Source organism: Pieris brassicae, chromosome 6, assembly GCF_905147105.1.
Source record: "Pieris brassicae chromosome 6, ilPieBrab1.1, whole genome shotgun sequence".
NCBI lineage: Eukaryota > Metazoa > Arthropoda > Insecta > Lepidoptera > Pieridae > Pieris > Pieris brassicae.
Genome location: NC_059670.1, coordinates 11,674,526 through 11,692,586, shown reverse-complemented (window position 1 = coordinate 11,692,586; position 18,061 = coordinate 11,674,526). Strand labels below are relative to the sequence as shown.

The window sequence follows — 18,061 nt, the reverse complement described above, 5'->3', positions numbered from 1 at the left end:
TCATCAACATCTGAGGTAGAATGATCTGCAACCAGACATGAGACAGATTCTCCCGAATGAAAAAATAATTGTCATGATAATATAGTTGTAGGTTTTATAGTCTCTTTATCATCCTATTTCTGTCTCACAGATTTATGAGGTAATATTAAAGCTCTAAGAATCACAATTTGTAAGTCGAATATTCCAAGCGAGACTAAGGTTGGTAGTTGCTAATATTTGGAGCGAGAAGTGTTCGAGCCAACTACGTCGTAAAAACTTAAATTGCTCTGTGTTGCGTGATAATTCCACTTGTATAGCAATAAGAGTCATTTAATCAAATAAAAACTCATAACTTTCGACACTATACTACAACTTAAAGAGTAGGAGCAAGACTGTCAAAATATTATATTATGCTAGCTGACCCGGCCAAACGTTGTTTTGCCATGTTTTTCAGTAAAAATAGGGGTTTATCGTAGAAGGGTGACAATTAAGGATTGTATATATTTTTGTAGCATATAAAAATGACTTAATGAATATGCATAAAAAATTCATAAGCATCAGTCGAACCGTTTCGAAGGAGTATGGGAGTATTTGTTCAAACATAGTGACACGAGAATTTTATATATAGGTATAGAGATATATATAAAACGTGTCAATGGGAAATGGGTGTAGTTATAACCCTACTGTGACATGGACAACTCTAAGTTAGTTAACATTTTTAACTTTACTTCCACAAAACCAACATATTTTGTAAACATTGGTATTCAATCATTATAAGCACGGCTGTTACCAAATGACCTTATTTTACTACATTTTAACTTTTAACAAGGCTGCAGGAACCTTTCACGTGTTTAAATGTATATCATATTAATTCTTTGTTACCGAATAATACTTACATGTCGTTTATTTTGCCGTGTAATAAACGACACTCGGTCGACCTCGTATTCCACAATATTGTTAAATGGTGGAGGATACACAGTGTAAACCCTGCTCGAGAAAACACTTTTATTTTACCTAAACGGTCGATCGAAGTCTCCGTATAGATATCAGTACCTATGCACAATACCTACGTGTTTAAAACGTTTAATCAGGGAACATGTATGTGAGCTTTCAAGTGTATCAATACAATACACACAAATGATTGAACTATCTTGTCCCCAGATTTGCAGTTAGCAGCAGAACTCGGAAAAACTCTGTTAGAGAGAAACAAAGAACTTGAAACAGGGCTACGTCAACATCAAAATGTTATTGAAGACCAGGCCCAGGAAATTGAGGTTAATTTTGATCATAATATTGAATACACACCCCTGGGTTGTATGTTTCATTTTTTTTCTCTTCTAGTACTTAACAAAACAAACAGTGGCACTCCGCGAGGTAAACGACTCAAGACTGAGAATCTACGAGCAGTTGGAAGTAAGCATCCAAGACTTAGAGCGTGCCAACCACAGGCTCGCCGTCGACCACGCTGCGGACAAGAAACACATTAAAACGTGAGTTCAATGCCGTCACAGGCCGTTTCCTTTATGTTTCTTATTGAGAAAGCTTTAGTTAATGCACTTAATTTAAGTTTTTATCAATGCTGTTAAAGCGCTAGCGGTAACGAATTATTAACAATAATAAGATGAGTAGGAAACGGTATTCTCCTTCACTTGTGAAATATGCCTATTCAAAACAAATTATTTTATTCATGTTAGCTTCATTTTACTTCAGGCTATGCGGAAACATCGAAACCTTGGAGGGCAAATGTGAAGAGCTTCAAAAGACTGTAGACGACCTATATAGCCAACTGGAAATTTTTAGGCGGCGATCGGAGCGGAAGCCCGAAAGCGAGAAACCCAAAGAAAAGCCTCCGGAAACGACAAACGCTATCGTTAAAAAACCAGAAACTAACGGTACTCCTCTCAAAAGTGCGCCCTTACCGGAGCTTACGAAAGAAGACGAAGACTTATTGAGACTCAGCGATGAGCTTAGAGAGAATAAGGCTGCATTTGCACAAGAGCACAGGAGAGTCACTGAACTAGAGGAACAGTTGGCTTCAGTTATTCAGGAGAATAACAGGTTACAGGAACAGTTGAGGAATTGGCACCAGCGAGATGACGAACCTAAGTCGATGCACGAGGAGTTCTCGATCCTTGAAGAAGTCAGGTATGCACTTTACTCTTTACAGTAATTCTAGTAGCTATCTAGGTACTTAGATGAATTATGCTATTACTTAGATGAATATATAAATGCCAGTATATACTTTTGTATAATTAATTGTTTCGTATGATGTTTAAAACTTTTGAGCGTGAAAAATTACCTATTCAAATTATTCATGATAAGATGAAAACCTGTTCCAGGCAAGGACAACTGTGCATCAGATGTCTCCGCGGCATTGAGCGCGACGACATGTCTTCTATGCTGGACGGAGAGGATGACGACAGAAGTGCTATTTCGTCACTCATTCTCACTCCAACCGGAAACCTGAGCCCCAAAGACGAAGTCAATAGCAAACTTATGAAGTTCGACGTTAGTATCCCCCGCTTTGTGCCTTTTCTCGTCTGTCGCTTTTGTTTCTATATAACTGTAGTTTAACCTCTCTATTTGTCCACTTAATACTTGAGCATAAACAAAAGACTTTTTTAAAATCTATGACTTGACTTAGAAATGCCTCGATTTCGATAATATATTGGCGCATGTCCTTTCAATTAATATCTGCTCTTTGATATGCTCAGTGTTATGTTTGCGGTGGTTATTAGATTTATTGTCTGTCCTTTAACATTTTCAAATTTTCTGTAAATTGACTAATCTTCACTTATAAGTTCTGCAAGAAACAATCATCAACAAAGGTAACCCCAACTGATGGTCTCTCCGACTCTCATTCATAACCTTATCCTATCCTTAGTCTGGGCACCAAAACCATTAAAGTTTTAATTTGTATCTTATTAGAGATTTGTTTGAAAATCACAAAAATGCAGACCATAGAAGACTGCAAAAAATGCCCAAAAATGATTCCGGAAAATCCCTCAACTATTCACAGGGTCTCCCTATCCCTCATGAATTTGATTCGAGTGTTTAAATCGTTTCTAGGCAACACTTATTTTCCAACTGCCCCTGATGTTGTTGATCACGCTTTGCATATGCATTATGAAGCGCATTTGCAGTAGTTTTCTTTGGATATATCGCATGTAGTCAAAGGTACGTCCATTACTGACACGTTCTTAGACTAAGAGTCTGCACGCTATTCAGTCATCGGTGAGGGTCATTGGTTTTCAGAATCAATGTGTCTAATTCTGTATGTATGTGATATTTTTTTGTACTAACCAGATAATTATGTGTGTGACTTGATTAACATTTTCAATAATGAGTCTATAACGATAAGAGTAATGGGTGTATTTTGACTAATTACTTGAATTTTGTTATCGTTTGTTAACTTCTGAACTCGGCCTACGTTCGTTTTTAATCATACTCTTGCCATTTTCTTAATTAAAATATTTTCTCCTATAATAATATTAGGTTCACATGGTATCAAAATGTAACCTTCATGGCCTTTTCCCCCACCATTGAGTTTATACTTTCATAATACGCAAATAATAACTCACGAAAATAAATTAATCAAGAAAAAACACTTAAGCGATAAGGTCACCAAATTAACATTTATTTTATTGCAGAACGCCAAGGAAAAGTTACTTCAAGGTATTTGGGCAAATAAGGAAGACGGCCACGAGAACCCGTACCGGGAGCTCGTGCAGAAATATGAGGCTTTACTGGAAGTACAACTGTCGCAAGGCAAAAACATCAAGAAGAACAAGACGGCCTCGCCGAGCGCACAAAACCAAACCGGGCCGCTCTCTCTTAACGACGAGCTGCAGACCTCCGGAGACTTCAGCCAGTTCAGCGTTAAGGACACCGACGAGGAAAGCGGCCACGGTGAAGAAGCCCAAAAAGTTAACCGACCGAAGACGGAGCCCAACTCGCGCAAAAAGATCATCCAAACACCGGACTTCTCCGAGGCCGAAACTTCGAGCTCCGGTTTCTCAGACGAAACTAGCAACAAAGCGACACAAACCGAACGCGAGAGACCCGGCTCCTTCTTGTGCACAATCGCAGACGGCGAGGATTACCGGTTTAGTATTTACGACGACGTCAGTCCGATGGACAGTCGTTTCCGCAACAGGCCTGAATACCGAGAATTATTTAAGGAGATTTTTACAATTTTGAAGAAAGCGGCAGAGAACAAAGATGATGGAGAGCAGCTCCCCTTGCTCGACGACACGACGACCGGCAAAGTGCCACCCGTCACGCCCGCCACGGAGGAGCCCCCGGGCGACTTCACCGACGACACCCAGAGCGTCCTGTCGTCTGTCATGTCCGAACAGTCCATTCCAGTATCCGACGTCACCGCTCCAGATTCTTCGACGCCGAAAGAGAAGGAGCAGCCCAAAATAGCTTCTGAACTGAGGGAAGCCCCGCCGAAGACGAGCGTTGAAAGCAATAAAGAAAACAAGCCAGTGGCCGAGAGCACCGAGAAACCGAAATCCAGCGAGCAAAGGAAAGAGAAGGAGAGAGAAAAGGAGAAAGAACGCGTGCTCACGCCTCTGGTGCGTCAGCCACTGGAGTACATCGCGGCCACTAGAAAGAAGTCCAGGCATCGCAATCGCAAGCACAGTCAAGATCGACAGGGAGCCGACTCGCCCGTCTTTCCGTCGCCACCGAAGATCACCTACCAGAAGTCCTCCAATAAGAAACGCAGAGATTACAGACCCATCGAAGTCAGTCCCCTCGCGAGGCCCGCGGAGGCCGAGTGGAACGGCTCCACGCTCCAGTTCTACAACAGGAACCTCAACTCGCCCACGCCCAGCGTGAGCGGCCGCACCGGCAAGATCTACCAAGGATGGAATCCGGAAACAGACTCCTGGGACATCAAACAGAGCACCGCGTCCCAGGAGATCCACAAGCTCAGGAAACTGGAACTGTCCTACGCCGAGGTCCTGAGGAACACCGACAAAAACAAGAACAGGCGTAAGAAGCATCAATAATATTATCAAACGGTATTTTACAAAACGACCCCCTCTCGCGTTGGCGAGAGTCGAGTGATTCGATCGCCATTTGTCTTCGCCGACCGGACAAAATGTAGTTTTAAGTATTTTGTGATCTGCTAGCGTTACTTATTAATTTATATCACGAACGATCATCGAATGCCATACCGATATATAGTTATTTATATAATCTCATATTGTATAAGAGCCCGACAAGAAATAGTCAGTTACAAATTAATTTATTTTACCTATTTATAAAGATCCCTCTACGACTTCATAGAGTAACGCTCGTGGCGTTGCAACCGACCGAAATATGCATTTATAGTAGACAAGTGTCCGATTGTGGCTTCTTCGTTGTTTGTGAGCTTTCTTCGTATATCGCATTTTATTTCATTTGTATCAACTGAACGGATCCAAGTGTTTGTTCCGTCATCGAGTCACTATTTTAATTGTATATTGTGTATTTTATTATGAAATTTTATTTGTAAATATTCTTTAAGTTAATTTTATATTAATTAATTTGCCATGGTACAGCGGCGCTTCGATTCATTGTGGGAATCGTCCGCCCAATTATTTAAAGAGGATGAGAGGTCGGAGGTATGAAAATAAAAAATTCGAATAAAATTATCAGTATTTCATTTAACCTTATAATAAGAACAGTTATAAATAAATATTGAAAGACTCGAAGACGGCGAAACGCGGAGATCACTTCTGCGCATCCAGCAGCTCCCGCTCGACGATCTTGCGGTACTCGTCGAAGCCGCCCTCGACGCTCTGGACGGAGCCTCCTCCGCAGACCCACAGCTCCCGGCAGACCATACGGATCAGGCGCTCGTCGTGCGACACGAGGATGACACCGCCCGAGTACTTGTTGATGGCCTTGCCCAGCGCCTCGATCGTCTCGATGTCCAGGTGGTTCGTGGGCTCGTCGAGCACCAGGAAGTTGGGGCTGCCGAGACACAGGTTGGCGAAGGCCACCCTGGATTTCTGGCCTCCGGACAGGCTCCCGATTGTCTGCAGGGCCAGCTCCCCGCTCACGCCGAAGCTGCCCAGCTGCCGACGGTACTCCTCTATCGTCTTGCCTGTCGACAGAGCCCTCGTCACGATTCGCGTCTCGGCATGAGAAATAATAATAATAATAAACCGAATAGACTATCCTAAGCCTCACCGGGATAATTCCTCTGGAGCAGCTCCACGGAGTTGAAGTTCATCTCCAGCTGATCGACGTGATGCTGCGAGAAGTACCCGAACTTGAGCCCCCGATGCACGCTCCTGAGTCCGCTCGTAGGAGAAAGGATGCCCATGATTATCTTCAGCAGGGTCGTCTTCCCCGCGCCGTTGTCGCCCACCTGCCGTACGTCAAGTGTCGTCTTAGGTGTGTCCGACCTCACACGCGTTTAGGCAGAGCGGACTTCTCCTATTGGCGATTGTAGACCTCGACAGTGGGAGGCCTCGATAGCGCCCCAAGGGAGAGCGTATACCGTTACGGAGGCAGACGGGCAGGTCGCAGATGAGACCAAAATGATTTACGAGCCGGTGAGGGCGGAGTTAGTTTTGTTCGCGAACTCACGATACATATCCTGGACTCGAGCGTGGCCCCGAGGTTGACGTCGGTGAAGATGAGCCGGCCCTCGGAGTAGCGGAAGCCGACCTCGTTGAGCTGCAAGATGGGCGGAGACAGGGGCTCGGTCTCTGGGAATCTCAGCACCACGTCGACCTCCTTCTCTATCGGCTTCAGCTCGGGCCTGTCGTTCAAAAGTCACGTGACCGACGGGCGGAGGCGGGAAGCGACGGGAAAAGAGAAAAAGAGAAGGCGCTCACAGCCTGTCCAGCATCTTGATCTTGCTCTGCACGGAAGACGCGCGGTTGGCGTTGTAGCGGAAGCGGTCGATGAAGTCCTGCGTGTGCGCCCGATGCTGCTGCTGCGCCTCGAACTCTCGCTGCTGGTTCTTCAGCTTCTCCGTCTTCGTCTTGTGGAACTGCTCGTAGTTGCCTCTGCGCGAGAGAAGAAAGTTTCAGAATAATATATTTATCGGCTCTCGGCGCGAGGACCCCTCGGGCCTCACCTGTAAGTGTCGATCCGTTGCGAGTGAAGATGCATTATGTCCGTCGGGACGGTGTCGAGGAAATTCCTATCGTGGGAGACCACCAGGAGAGTGGTCGGCCAGTTCTGCAGATAGCTCTCGAGCCAGATTATCGCTTTTATATCCAACATGTTCGTCGGCTCGTCGAGGAGCAGAAGGTCGGGTCTGAAATTCATATTTTCATTTCTTTCTACGAAATCTTTTTCATTTTTGTACTTTTAATCGTTATACAATATTAATATCGTTTATTTTAATTTATGGACAAAGGCGGCTTGGACCCACTTGGAGAACAAGGCCCTGGCCAGCGCCAGCCTCATGCGCCATCCTCCGGAGAACGTCCTGGTGGCTCGAGCCTGCATCTCCGACGAGAATCCCAACCCGTTCAATATGATGGAGGCCCTCGCGGGTGCTTTGTCGGCTTCGATGTTTTCTAGTTGTGCGTAGATTTCGGTTAATTCTGATGACAAACTGGGATCCGTCGAACTGCAACATGGATATTTTATGTTCGTTACATCTCAAGACTCACACTCATCAATAAAACGATATCGCTTCTTTGCCCCCCTTAGGAAATGCAAAACCATTACATGCGAAGCTTACCCATTATTAATAGAAGTTGTGATTTCCTTCTCTCTCTTCAATAAAGTCTCTCTGACCGTATCGCATTCGAGTACGCTTTGCAATGCAATCGTGTCGTCACCGACGACTTCTTGTTCCACGTGAAGAACTGAAATGTGTGACGGTATCTTCAGTTGTTTTGCTGATATCATACGGAGGAGTGTGGTTTTGCCTAAACCGTTTCTTCCCACGAGACCGTAACGACGACCAAACGCTAGAACCAGATCTGCGCCTTGTAATAATACTCTGAAACAACATTAATTAAAACCTTAAGGAGAGCAGGGATAAGATAATGAATTGCTTCTGAATTAGATTATTGTTATGTGGTAAAGTGAAATCAAACTTAACTTTTGTCATTCTTTGGGAGAGAGAGTAGTATGCATTAATTCATTAAACGACACAGAAACTAGTGTTTCAATTCAGATACAGAGAAAATGTACTCAGAGCTGTAGAAGTGTTGACTTGTAACCAATTAGTCACCACAAAAATGTTTTTTAAATCAATAAATTGTATTTTAAAATTGCTTTGCTTTTTCTTGTACATTCAGGCTCTGTGTACAACACAAACATAAATGTTTTAGACCAATCTTTTTAACCAAATATCTTTTTTCACCTGGCTACAAAATGAACTGCATACCTGTCACCATAGGCAATGTCAAAGTTTTCTATTCTTATATCTTGAGTCCTGTTAGTGCCTTTTGCTTCTAATTTACTGTCTTTCTTTGAAGTGACCTGTGATGCTGTGGCAGTTTGTAAAACTGGAACTGCTACAGGTACTTTTGCCTCCTTTTGTTTTTGCTGCTTCTGTTGTAGTTTTGCCTCTGCTTTTTCAAGTTTTCTAGCATCAACTTTCTAAAAATATAATTTAAAACAACATAAAATAAATGTATATTACATTTATTTTATGTTGTTTTACTATAAGATATATTTAAGGAGAACACATAAATACTTACAAAATTATCATCCCTTGTCTGTAGCCATATGCTCTTTACATCATTGTTTTCCATTACTGGGGCTGTCATTGAAGCTAAGTGTATGGGAGCATCGAGAACTTTCCGTGGTCCATTAGAAGTTTTTGTTTTTTCTGGTTGTAGCATATGAAGTAATTTTTCACATATATCTCTGAAATTGTTATTTTGAAAAAATAAGTATTAAAAAAGGTTTTCAAGTATATGTAAGATAATGAGAAACTATTAGAGATACTTGCGAAAACTGAATGCTGTAATAATTTTCACAAGTTGAGACACTAGAGCTTGTTTCCAATAAAACCGATAGGTGTTACTGGAAAGGTAAACTGTAGACAGTCAATTATATAAAACAAAGAACCATAGGTGGAAGATAATAAATAAATAAATACCTTATGTCCTCTTCTGACTTTTCTGATATTCCTTGTAACACTTCACCCACAGCTTCAAATACTTCCTCTTTGTCTTCAAATTCACCGGCACTGCTATCCAGGACATCTTAAAAATTATAAGTACTTTATGTGTAAAAGATTATACGAAAAAGTAATAACAATAATTGTTATTTTCCTAACCTCTATATATGAATTCAGAACCTTACCTTCTACATATTTTTTTAATTCTTCGTCAATTAAAGGAAATTGACTTTTTATATATTCACCACAGTTTGCCATTTTCTCTGATACTCGGTAATTCAACCAAGAGAAATGCTTGTATTATTTTACCATTTATTTATAAGACAACGTATGACTCCCCTTTGCCAATGTAAACTGACACATTCACAGATGAATTGGAAATTAGCTAGTGACATATTCAAATTTAATTTATTCAGTATCAATTAATGTTTATTTCTTACTGTCAGAGCCAAACTGCAAACACACTCTGTGATCCAAATATTTTTAAAAAGACAAAAGACGCACTCTAAACGTTATAATATATATATATTGACATATCTGAGTGTGACACCCACTTCACACTTGTGTTCTTTTTTGCTTGGTGGTCCTAAACCTTATAGCGAATAGAAATGTTACAATTTGAGGGCCAACCTGAACATTTGATAGAGGACGCAATTTTATTTATGGGACATGTAGGGGGGATCAATACAAGCTTAACCTCAAGTTTGTGGGGTTGGCGCCCTTGTCCCCCGGCCGCCATGTTGGATAAAGGGGTTAAAACACGTTTCTAGCTATATCTCTTAAACTATCCATCGTACATAAAATATGTAATTTGCGCTACAATTAAAAATTAGAAACATTTAATATGTATTTCTTTATTGACGTTCATTATGATAGGGTAGACTAGCGGCTATAGCATTTAAATAAAATGCAAATTCAAATGCAGTGCATCATAGACAAGTATAAGTGGACAGCATCACGACCTTCCAACACCTTCTCCTGATGTTCACTCATGTTTCGGAGACACGTTTCTATACATACATTAATTTTGCAAGGTGTCTTTCAAACTTTACTTTTGACAATGGTTTTGTCATTACGTAAACTAACTGAATTTCTGTGGGACAGTAGCTAATATTTATTAATCCATGCACGAAGTGCTCATGCATAAAATGGTACCGCACGTCTATCTGCTTCGACCTTTTGTTGAAGGATCCAGACTTCAGAAGTTGAATCGAATCAACATGCAAATTTATTTTTATGTCCAAGCCATTTATTTCTTGTAATAGAGACTTGAGATACAATGCCTCTTTGCAACAGTCTGCTGCGGCTATGTACTCGGCTTCAGTCGACGATAGCGCTACTATAGGCTACCTCTTGGATGCCCATGATATTGACATAGGCATAACATTTATTACTCACAAAACACACACAGAGAAAGACATAAAATAACAATAATCAAAAATAAAAAAGAATTATTTAATATTAATATTTATACTTTTTTTTTAAGAAAAAGGTTTAATTGTGTAATGCGTGTGTGCTGTGCCTGGAATTGCCTTTGAAAGCTCTTGCTGGGCCAGAACGAACGATTTACCAAATCCTTTGAAGTGTTTACTGCTTCTGCCCAAAATTTTGCAGGGATATTGGCATCTAGCATCGGACATCTGGCTTTATCCATAAGCAACCGATTTTTCCTTTAACTCATGCCATTTTGCTGTGGGTATAAGGTGCAGGTGCCTCGAATCTATCGATTACTTCGCTCTTTTCTTTTAAGAAATATACACTGCAGTATCTTGTATAATCGTCAATAAATGTTACGAAATACTTTGAGCCGGCCATTGATTTATTCTCAAATGGACCACACACGTCACTGTGAATTATCTGGAGCACATCGGTAGAGATTATTTGTCCATGGATTTGGAATGCTAGAGTGGAAAATTTTCCTTTGATACAAGTCTCACAGGTACCCAAAGTTTTTTCTTTAAAGTCGAGTCCTAGCATCATTTTATTTTTAACTATTTCTTTTAATGAAAGAGTCATTGACGTGACCTAATTTCATGTGCCATTTCATAATTTCGCTTTTATCACTAGACGTGAAGTTTGCTGTCTGTTCCGGTTTATCAAATTCAAAATAGTATAATCCATTGTTTCGTTAGCTTTTGATACAATTTTCCCGCCTTTTGTACACTGGCTTATTCCTTTACAAATATAACTTTATAGCCATGATCTGTAATTTTGCTTGCAGAAATTCGATTATTCGACAAATCAAGTACATATAATTTATCAGAAAGACTAATTTTATTATTATTTTCCTTTCCGTTTAACTTCATTGGTATGCTTTCCTGAGCTAGATATAGAGTGTCAGTCGCGGGGATTAAGTTATGTAGTATACTTTTATCACCCGCCACATGTGACTGTCAAGACACCATAAATTGCCTTTACATTTCGACGTTTTTGTTATAAGTATTTTCTTTACCTTTAGTTTTATTGGGGTTATTTGGTCTCTTCTTTGACTAACAGGTTTCTGTAGAATACCATTGCAATTCTTACAAAAAATTTCTTCATCTTTGTGTAGAATGCTTGTGAAGTCTTAGATCCACTCACTTCGGATTGTTTTCTTGCTTCGTATTCTTCTATTGATTTTTATTTTTAAATTGTCAGGACATGGCAGGACATCACTCGACTCAATTGCCGTTCGGAAGCTATTTATTATATTTGTAGGTAATCTGTACAGCAACATTATACTTAATAACTCTGGATGAATTTTGACATCCATGTCTACTTATTTCCCTACTGCATCCATAACATTACTGAGATGCTCTCTCACATGTTCTTGTGGAGTCATTTTCTTCAATACTATATAGTTGCGTATCGTAATCTACGTAATAGAGTGTAATCTTTCTTGCCGGTACTGTACTTTGATGTACAGACTTTAGTTTGTCCCATACCTCCTTGGATGTGTAGGTGATTAGTACGTGTCGTAATGAAACAGTGATGTGTCCTGACAGTTGTAAACGTTATCGTCATGAAACAATAATTTGTTCTGAAAAGAACAGTTAATTGCGTTATCGTTAGACCACGATATCGAACTGTTCTGAGAAGAACACGTTCGTACGCTTCGACGGTTGCGCGCAGAAAAGGACAACTTTTTGCCGCGCCTCGATTTTATTGTCTACGCACCCTCCGCATCTTGGTACCACATGTTACCACTAGTGGCCAGTATAGGATAACTTTTGTATATAAAACTACAGTTTTTAAAAATTAAACACATTCCACATTCCATCTTCACCTCTTCTCAACGAATTATTAGGAAGTTTTATTTTAACCAAATAAGGACCAATCAACATAAACCAAAACTACCTAAAGTGGTGACCCCGAGAAGAACACCAAGAAAATTGAAGATGACGAACACAGAAAATTCCGGTGCAGAGCGTCAAGTTTCATCACATCCGTCGAGCCAAGAAGTCTCCGGTATCTCACTGTCGCTCCGTGTGCCACCATTCTGGCGCGACTAGCCGCTCCTCTGGTTCTGCAGATTCGAAGCAGCAACCGCCGATCTGAAACGAAGCCAGGCCCAGCTCGCCCAGATGGTCATCGCACAGCTTGAAAAGCAAGATATCCAAAACATCGCTGATCTCATTTGCTCGCCGCCGGAAGCAGATTACTACAACGCCATTAAAGACCGTTTAATATCGCTATACGAAGAATCTAACAGCGCACAAACGAAGAAGCTACTGTCGCAAGTTGAGCTTGGAGACCAGAAACCCAGCCAGCTGATGAGGCAAATGCAGCAGCTTAACAAGGACAAATTTCCCGAGAGCACCATCAAAATGATGTGGCTCGAGCATCTGCCGCCACACATTCGTTCCGTGCTAGCCGTCAGCGAAGCGTTTAAAATCAAAACGACGCTTGACGACCTGACCTTGCTCGCGGACAAGATGATGGAAGTCCACACGCCGTCGCAACACATCGCTGCCGTCGCAACGCCTTTTACACCTGTAGCATCGCCACCAATTCCAGAACAACCAACCATCGACACCCTCATCGGTGAAATAAGAAGGTTGTCTTTGGAAGTTGCCGAGCTACGAGTACAACCGCGCGACAGCTACCGCAACAGTCGTTCTCACTACCATTTACAATCACGCTCGCGGAACGCATCAACAAAGCGCAACGAAAACCGACGAGAGTCGCAGATGGAAGATCGAAGCCGGAAAAAATCTCCAATGCCGTACTGCTATTACCATCATCGCTACGGTATGGACGCGAAGAAATGCGCACCACCATGCAGTTTCAAGCCCATAAACCAGTCGGAAAACTAAAAGTAACGTTGGCCGCGGCGGCAACCGGCGTTACCGAATCATCACACCGCCTTTTCGTTACCGACAGGGTAACGAAACTTACCTTTTTGGTCGACACAGGAGCCAATATCTCCGTGCTACCAAAGACAAAAGGCTCACGCGAAAAACCACTGCCGTTTTAACTCTACGCCGCCAACAACACGGTCATTCCAACATACTGAGAGAAGTCACTCCAACTTGATCTTAACCTCCGAAGACCATACACATGGAAATTCGTCGTAGCAGATGTGTCTAAGGCAATCCTGGGAGCAGATTTCTTGCAGCACCACCACCTCATTGTCGATGTCAACAACCGAAGATTGATCGACGGGAAAACAAAGCTGGTAACAAACGCTCAACTCAGTACTGCAGACATACCTACAGTTCGTAGTATTGACATTGAGCAAAATTACCACAGCATACTAGATACAGATTTCTCAGGCACAACCAGAATCACTTCAATGAAGCTTAGTCCCAAACATTCCGTTGAACACTTCATTGAAACAAATGGACCGCCCCTTCACTGCAAGCCACGCCCCATTGCACCGCATCGTTACGAAATGGTCAGGAAAGAATTCCAAAACATGATCGATCAAGGGTTATGCAGACCAAGCAAAAGCCCTTGGGCATCACCTCTTTACGTCGTGCCAAAGAAGAATGGAGACCTACGTGTGTGTGGCGATTACCGAAGGCTCAACGCCATAACCAAGCCCGATCGGTATCCCATACCACGTATACGTGACTTCACATACCAACTCGCAGGGAAGAAAATTTTCTCCACACTCGACCTCAATCGCGCGTACCAACAACTGCCAGTCAGCGAGCAAGATGTGGAGAAAACCGCCATCATCACACCTTTTGGTCTTTTCGAGTTTCCGCGCATGTGTCCTGGTATAAAGAACGCCGGACAGACTTTCCAACGCTTTATTCACGAAGTACTGCGCGAACTCGACTTCGTATTCCCTTTCGTTGATGATCTACTCATAGCATCAATCGACGAGGAAGAGCACCGAAAACATCTACGCATCGTATTACAGCGACTAGAAGAATACGGCATCACCATCAACCCATCAAAATGTGTTTTCGGCCAGCCAACTGTGAAATTCCTCGGTCACCAAGTCACAGCGGAAGGAATACAGCCACCCCAAGAGAAGGTACAAGCTATTACAGACTTTCCAAAACCACAAACCGTAGAAGAACTACGACGTTTTCTCGGTATGATAAACTTTTACCGTGAAAATATCAAAGATGCCGCCACCATATAAGCGCCTTTAAATACCTACCTGCATAACGTCAAGAAGCGTGACAAAACTAAGATCGACTGGACCACTGAATCAACGCAAGCTTATGAAGCATGTAAAGAGAGCATAAAAAACGCCGCTTTACTTGCTCATCCGTCTCACCAGGCGACACTTGCTATATTCAGCGACGCTAGCGACAAAACAGCTGGTGCCGCACTCAACCAATTTATCAACAACTCATGGCAACCACTCGGCTATTTCTCGAAGAAATTCACCGATGCACAGAGTCGCTACAGTACCTACGATCGAGAGCTACTCGCCATCATGTAGATGGCTGTCAAACATTTCGGCAAAATGTTTGAGGGACGAGAAATAATAATATTCACCGACCACAAGCCGCTAACTTTCGCTTACACAAAAACAAATACAAACAGCGAATCACCGAGACGCACCCGACAGCTACTTTATATCAGCGAATTTACCACTGATATACGACACGTCAGTGGATCTCAAAATGCAGCCGCAGACGCACTATCACGTGTCGAAGCAATCACCTGTCCATCGCCGATCGACTACAATCTACTTGCAGAAGCTCAAGAACGCGACAGCGATACCATTAAAGCACTCAGTCTACAGAGCAACTTATGTTTCAAGAAAGTCAACCTGCCCGTCTCAAACATCAAATTACACTGCGAAACTTCAACCTCACAGTTATGTCCGTACCTACCAGAAGAATACCGACGTACCGCATTCAACGCAGTACATAACGTTAGCCACCCTGGAATCAAGACTACGAGAAAATTAATTACGCCCTCAATGAACGCAGACGTCGGCAAGTGGGCAAAAGTATGCCTACAGTGTCAGCGCACCAAAATACAACGCCACACATCAAGTCGATTATCAATTTTTTCACCAACCGAACGATTCGAACACGTTCACATCGATATCGTTGGTCCGCTACCTACCGCGGCCAGCGGTCATCGATACCTCGTGACAATGATCGACAGAGCAACGAGATGGACCGAAGCATACCCACTATGCGAAATTACTGCTGAAGACGTCGCCAAAGCGGTATACGAAGGTTGGATTTCCCGTTTCGGTTGTCCTGTAACAATAACAACGGACCAAGGACGCCAATTCGAAAGCAGAGTATTTGCATCTCTTTCTCGCTTACTGGGGATCGAAAAAACGCGTACAACTTCATACCACGCACAGTGTAACGGTATCATCGAACGATGGCACCGTGTCCTTAAAGCCGCATTAAAGGCAACACTACAGACCGCAAGAAGCTGGATCAACGAGCTACCAACCGTCCTACTCGGATTACGCGCCGCTATGCGAAGTGACACCGGCGTAAGCGCCGCCCAACTTACCTACGGATGCAACATACGCTTACCCGGTGATTTCTTATCAACGACCCGCAATGACGTCATCATGGACTCTGGCTACATCGATCAGCTGCGCGACGCAATACGTAACCTGCAACCAATGCCGAGTCAACCACACAGCAACACAAAACCCATATTCGTACACCGCGACCTGCAATCATGTGAATACGTATTCGTACGCATAGACGCCGTAAAGAAGCCATTACAAGCACCCTACGACGGACCCTATCGCGTGCTGAAACGAGATAGCAAGATATTCACGCTGCAGTTACCTAACCGTGAAATGAATATCTCTATCGACAGACTCAAACCTGCCTACACTATCACCGAGCAAGATGTTCCTACTGATACAACCACGAGTACCTGCAACAAGCAAATCACATCAAGTGCGAACGAACTACATGAACCATCAAATAGCCTGAATCATCAAAATGACAACACCCTGAAACATCAAGATGACAACAACCTGAAACAACAAGACACTGGGAACACCTCAATACCTACAAGAATAACTCGCCGAGGCCGCGTTATACGCCTGCCGGTACGCTTCGCTAGAGGGGGAATCCTGTAGGTGATTAGTACGTGTCGTAATGAAACAGTGATGTGTCCTGACAAGGACAGTTGTAAACGTTATCGTCATGAAACAATAATTTGTTCTGAAAAGAACAGTTAATTGCGTTAGACCACGATATTGTTTTTTTTTTTTTTTGAATGGAATCTCGCTGTTGGCCTTAAGGGCCTTTACAGCTCAGCTCGGGCTGTTTTGGCGAGCGTAGCTCGGCCAGAATGGCGTTTTGTCCCGCGGCTAGCGCAAGGGCGTCTCCTGTGAGACTCGAACCTCGGCTTGGGCCGTCGCGGGGCGGTCAATCGCCTGAAGGGCAGGACGGAAGCTCACTGGAGTGAGCGAAGTGCGAAGTAAAGGTCCTCGCCTTCCCCGGTGAAGGCGGTTTTTTACCCTAATCTGTGATTGGCTATTTTTATTATTTTTGGCCGCGCGGGCGGCTTTTAATTTATCGTTTGCTACGGTAATTGGATCATCCGGATCCGTTAGTATGTGTCGGGGCCTCCTACGAGCCTTTTTTGTCGGGAAGGGGTAATAGTTGATGTTATTACGCACCAGCGGATTGGGATGGTGTTTAGCCTTGTCAAAGTGGCGTGTGGACGCCAACTTCATCCATTGGGCTATGGTAGGGAGCTCCAGGTCGTGGTGGAGATCGACGTTTCTCACATAGAAGGGCGCACCGGTCGCGATTCTCATGAATCGCGACTGAAGCACCTGTAGCCGGTGAATATAGGAGGGGGCACAATGCGCAAAGACTACGCTAGCGTATGTCATGCACGGTCGGATGCATGCCTTGTACAGGGTCACCTTGTGTCTGAGAGACATTTGACTCCTTTTATTTAGGAGGAAATGGAGGCGAGAGAGGACAAAATAGGCCTTCTTGCGAACGGCGGCTATGTGCTTACGGAAAGACATGCCGCTATCGAGCGTGACTCCTAGATATTTGACGGACTTTTGCCAAGGGATGGCTTGCCCGTATAGGGTTACCTCTGTCTTAAGGTGAAATTTATCCCTAGCGTTAGCACCGGGGTTGCCCCTGGCAAAGAGAACTGCTACGCTTTTCTCGGGATTTATTTGGAAGCCCCATTTCCGAAACCATTCGCCTAACGACGTGGTAGCGGTCTGGAGTCTGTCCACGATGACACCTCTATCTTTGTGGGTGGTATAGAGAGCGGTGTCATCGGCATAGAGGGCTAGCTCCACATTGGGAGCCCTAGGGATGTCGCCGGTATCCAGCGTGAACAGAAGGGGCGAGAGGACCGAGCCCTGAGGGACTCCGGCCATGATGGGGCGAGGAGCCGATAACGTTCCTTCTACGCGATAGCGCATTGAGCGGTCGGACAAGAAGTCGTGTACGATACGCACGAGTCTTAGTGGCACATTAAGGTGGTAGAGCTTGTAAACCAAGCCGTTGTGCCAGACCTTGTCGAAAGCTTTCGCTATGTCGAAGAAGAGCGCACCCGTGGCTCTCGGTTTCAGGGAGC

At 43.4% G+C, this 18,061-nt stretch overlaps 3 protein-coding genes across 5 annotated transcripts in view; 2 read left to right on the top strand and 1 right to left on the bottom strand.

Annotated features, from left to right (window-relative positions):
- Nucleotides 1–5,465, top strand: part of LOC123711236 (cerebellar degeneration-related protein 2) — a 33,116-nt gene extending 27,651 nt beyond the window's left edge. For all 3 annotated transcript variants that reach the window (XM_045663730.1, XM_045663729.1, XM_045663728.1), the window contains exons 2-6: nucleotides 1,141–1,253; nucleotides 1,321–1,469; nucleotides 1,690–2,124; nucleotides 2,319–2,487; nucleotides 3,630–5,465. In XM_045663730.1, the coding sequence (XP_045519686.1) occupies nucleotides 1,141–1,253; nucleotides 1,321–1,469; nucleotides 1,690–2,124; nucleotides 2,319–2,487; nucleotides 3,630–4,997 (2,234 nt within the window). In that variant the 3' untranslated portion in view covers nucleotides 4,998–5,465. The remainder of the gene's footprint in view (nucleotides 1–1,140; nucleotides 1,254–1,320; nucleotides 1,470–1,689; nucleotides 2,125–2,318; nucleotides 2,488–3,629) is intronic.
- A 151-nt stretch (nucleotides 5,466–5,616) lies between these two features.
- LOC123711237 (ATP-binding cassette sub-family F member 3) lies at nucleotides 5,617–9,502 on the bottom strand. The gene is made up of 11 exons (XM_045663731.1): nucleotides 9,259–9,502; nucleotides 9,053–9,158; nucleotides 8,649–8,817; nucleotides 8,333–8,547; nucleotides 7,679–7,942; nucleotides 7,364–7,564; nucleotides 7,064–7,246; nucleotides 6,819–6,992; nucleotides 6,568–6,742; nucleotides 6,166–6,346; nucleotides 5,617–6,079 (listed from the first exon to the last, which is right to left on the bottom strand). The coding sequence occupies exons 1-11, from the start codon at nucleotides 9,329–9,331 to the stop codon at nucleotides 5,703–5,705; spliced, it is 2,118 nt and encodes a 705-aa protein (XP_045519687.1). The 5' UTR covers nucleotides 9,332–9,502; the 3' UTR covers nucleotides 5,617–5,702.
- Nucleotides 9,503–12,636: 3,134 nt separating this feature from the next.
- Nucleotides 12,637–13,368, top strand: LOC123710629. Its single transcript, XM_045662653.1, has one exon. The coding sequence runs from the start codon at nucleotides 12,637–12,639 to the stop codon at nucleotides 13,366–13,368; it is 732 nt and encodes a 243-aa protein (XP_045518609.1).
- Nucleotides 13,369–18,061: the final 4,693 nt, after the last annotated feature.